General features: G+C 46.7%; 1 protein-coding gene across 1 annotated transcript; it reads left to right on the forward strand.

Annotated features, from left to right (window-relative positions):
• Window positions 1–314: 314 nt before the first annotated feature.
• On the forward strand, window positions 315–3,388 carry pomgnt2 (protein O-linked mannose N-acetylglucosaminyltransferase 2 (beta 1,4-); the record flags this gene model as incomplete). Its single annotated transcript, XM_084442665.1, has 2 exons — window positions 315–1,901; window positions 3,194–3,388. 2 exons carry the CDS (start codon window positions 315–317, stop codon window positions 3,386–3,388), a joined length of 1,782 nt encoding a protein of 593 aa, XP_084298791.1.
• Between the last annotated feature and the right edge of the window lie 931 nt (window positions 3,389–4,319).

A 4,319-nucleotide genomic window follows, 5' to 3' on the forward strand; every position in this document is an offset into this window, starting at 1 on the left:
AAATGCAGCGAAGGCGTATGTCTTTTGTGTGGCCATGTTTGCCGATTCAATCAAATTCACTCTCGCAATTTATATATAAGACCTATCGTGAATTGAGTCACAATGATTTGTCATCATCAAAAAAAATGGGTCTCCAGACAAAAAAGTTTGGGAAACACCGTTCTACACGGTTGTTTATCTGATACCAATCTTTCTGCTCTGTCTAATTCTCCTGCTGTTCTATCTCCTGTCCTTGCTGCAGGTGGCTGGTCGCTGGGACGGTGACAGAGCATGCGCACCGGGTCAGAGGTCAGACAGAGGGCGGAGTCGGAGTGATGCGAGTGGCGGCGGGCTGTAGGATGAACGCGGCGGCCGTGCTGAATGGCCTCCTCGTATCGGTCGTGGCGGCGCTGCTTTGGAAATACTCCAAGCTCAGTGAGCACGCCACATCCCTAGAGGAAGAGCTCCAGTTAACACGGCAGTCCCAGGAGCTGACGCAGGCGCGCATAGACTACCACGCCGCCCTGCTGGCACTCCAGGAGCATGGCACCCGCATGGTCTGCACCGGCAAGATGCACACTGACCGCGTCTGCAGGTTCGACTACCTGTGCTACTGCACCGAAGCAGAGGAGTTTGTCTTCTTCCACGGTAACTCTTCAGTCATGCTACCCAACATAGGGCCACGGCGCTTTCAGCCCGCACTATTGGACCTCTCCTCGGTCGAAGACCACAACACCCAGTACTTCAACTTCCTGGAGCTGCCGGCCGCCGCCCTCAAGTTCATGCCCAAGCCCGTGTTCGTGCCGGACGTGGCGCTCATCATGAACCGCTTCAACCCAGACAACCTGATGCATGTTTTCCACGACGATCTGCTGCCGGCTTTCTACACCATGAAGCAGTACTCTGACCTGGACGAGGAGGCTCGTCTTATCTTCATGGAGGGCTGGGGCGAGGGGCCGCACTTTGACCTCTACCGTCTGCTCAGCAGTAAGCAGCCACTCCTCAAGGAGCAGCTGAGGAACTTCGGCAAGCTCATGTGCTTCACCAAGTCTTACGTGGGTCTGTCCAAGATGACCACATGGTACCAGTATGGCTTCGTCCAACCACAGGGCCCCAAGGCCAACATCCTGATCTCCGGGAACGAGATCCGCAAATTCGCCTCCAGCCTGATGGAGAGGCTCAACATTACCAGAGAGGAGGAGAAGGATGGGGAGAGCGCGCAACAGAAGGACGAGTACATTGTGGTGTTCAGTCGTTCCGTCACCAGGCTGATCCTCAATGAAGCGGAGTTGATCTTGGCGTTGGCGCAGGAGTTTCACATGAGGGTGGTGACGGTGTCTCTAGAGGACCAAACCCTATCCAGCATTATCCAGGTGATCAGCGGCGCCGCCATGCTAGTAAGTATGCACGGAGCACAGCTGGTCACCTCCCTCTTCCTCCCCAGAGGAGCAGCCGTGGTGGAACTCTTTCCCTACGCTGTCAACCCTGAACAGTACACCCCTTACAAGACCTTGGCCACCTTGCCCGGCATGGACCTTCAGTATGCAGCCTGGAGGAACACCGTGGAGGAGAACTCTGTGGCCTACCCAGGTAGACCCTGGGACCAAGGAGGCATCGGCCATCTTGACAAGGACGAGCAGGAGCGCATCCTGACCAGCAGCGAGGTTCCCAGGCATCTGTGCTGCCGAAACCCGGAGTGGCTCTTCCGCATTTACCAGGACACCAGAGTCGATATTCCATCTCTGCTGGAGGTGCTCAGGCAGAGCCTGAAGACCAGGCCCAGTTTGAAGAAGAGCAGGCCTGCCAGCACCGTCCATCCAGGCCGGGTCAGGGAGCCCCATTGCCAAACCTCGGTCCAGGCGACTAATGAAGCCAAGCTCACAGTGTCCTGGCAGATCCCCTGGAACCTCAAGTATCTAAAGGTCAGTGTTGTTGGGATCCGATACATTTTCGAGGCGTTACTTTTTGTTGGCAGATGTTCATATCCATATGGAGGGCGGAATTTCTAAATCGTTAAATTAGGGCTGTCAATGTTAGCGCGTTAACGCTCGCGATTAATCTGGAAACTTGTTCAAAAGAATTAATGCAAATTAATCATATGACTAAAATTGACCCCAACTTCCTCCTACTCTAAATTACTCTATTCTAAACTACTCTCAAATACTCTACCTCTCTACTCTAAACTACATTATTCTAAACTACTGTACTCTCAAATACTCTACCTCTCTACTCTAAACTACATTATTCTAAACTACTCTACCTCTCTACCCTAAACTCCTCTCAAATACTCTACCTCTCTACTCTAAACTACATTATTCTAAACTACTGTACTCTCAAATACTCTACCTCTCTACTCTAAACTACATTATTCTAAACTACTCTCAAATACTCTACCTCTCTACTCTAAACTACATTATTCTAAACTACTCTCAAATACTCTACCTCTGTCTTTTTGGGACACTAGAGACCTAAATTAACTTGTTGAAAAGGAGCATAATAGGGGACCTTTAAATCCATGCAGGGGTGTGTGAAAACAAACAAACATATTCTCAAATACCTCCCGAGCTACTGCCACCCCCGTCCTCCTACAGTAGCTTACTGAGATCAGAGGACTAGCTGGAGGAGTACAGAAGGAGAAAGAAGAGAGGGACGCGGCGGGACTCGAAAGAAAGAGATGGAGCATATGGCACACCGCACCCTTCAATGGAATACCCAACACACACACTTTACCTGAGGACTAGCAACGATACATGCTAGCTAACTAGCTAGATAACTGTTTTGACATGCTACCACATGGTATACCAGGACCTAGAGTTTCACACCACTAGTTTGGTGATCTGTTACTCTGGATTGCTGACATGATGTGAAAAATGTGTCCCTCGGACATACACCTCATTATTATGATATTTGCATAATTTCTTAGGAAAATAGAACTTGTAAAAAATATATATATATATATATGTAGTTTGTTTTATTTAATTATTTATTTATTTATTTATTTAAACTTTTATTCAGCCCTCTATATCCAAAGTGACATACAATCAGTTCAAGTAGATCTGGGAACCCTCAGAATAATATCTTTAAAAAGGGGACCATATGTTGCTACTGTTAAAGTTTTTCATGTTTGTGAGCCACAAAGCAGACATATCTTTCTCATGAATATTAACTTTGATCGACGCTGGCCCTAATTTGCTTTCTGGATTTAAAATTGCAGGTTCGAGAGGTGAAATATGAGGTGTGGATCCAGGAACAGGGAGAGAACACGTACATGCCTTACATCCTGCCCCACCAGAACTACACCTTCTCTGAGAACATCAAGCCCTTCACCACCTACCTGGTGTGGATCCGCTGCATCTTCAACAAGAACCTCCTGGGACCGTTTGCAGATGTCCTCACGTGTAGAACTTAACCTTTGACCTCCTCCGTTGTTCTGATACCAGCCGTGTTGGGCTGACACGTTGGTGAATACTTGTTCCAGACAATCAGATGTTGGAACAGGGAGATGTTCCATGAGGTCATGAGTGTGTCTGATTCAGACGGTACCATCTGTATCTTGGTCGGGGTGTAACTGGGACCAGAGTTCAATGTCTGACTAAGCAATGGGACAAGTCACTGGAAGATAACCTGAATGTTTTGGGTTTGAGCAGAATGGGGTCCAGGTAAACGTATGTAATGCACAATTGTAGGATGTATTACCTATATCTCATGTAAGTTTTTTTTTCTAGATAAAGGGAATAGAGATATTTATGACTTATGACTTTATGCTTTTTTAAATGATTAGCCTAGTCAGAAACACTGAACCTTCCTGTACCTCTTTGAGTATGCAATGTAGGTTGTCTGTGAATAGCAATTGATATTTTAGGACCATGTGGTGTTGGTTTCATACAGTGCACCTTTGTCTTGAGTGAATTGAATCTGTTGCCTTTTAATTGGTAGTTTTATAACATGGTTATTTGCAAATGTTGCCAAATGTTACAAGAGAAGCAAAGTGGATTTCAATATTGTTGCTCATCTGCATAGCATTATTGAAATCTTTGGTGTGTTTGAGATCTCCCACTTCCACTACACTGGGAATAGTGTGGGCGGTTAATGGGTGATTCTGATTGGAAGACAAACGGTGAGATAAACCAATAACTATGCTGCTAAGTTAATGAAAGCCACTTTTGTTACACACTGTTTTCCCAGAGTCTCTGCAACCGTGACTACATACCTCCTAGTTGGCATCACTTATGATGGTGATAATTATTTGTTATTGTTTTAATTCGATGTTGCGGTAATAACTGTGATGCCCCTGAAATCGATGTGCAGAAATGGACAATTCTACAGCTCATCACCACTGC

Source organism: Borostomias antarcticus, assembly GCF_949987555.1.
Source record: "Borostomias antarcticus genome assembly, chromosome: 8".
In the NCBI taxonomy this organism is placed as follows: Eukaryota; Metazoa; Chordata; class Actinopteri; order Stomiiformes; family Stomiidae; genus Borostomias; species Borostomias antarcticus.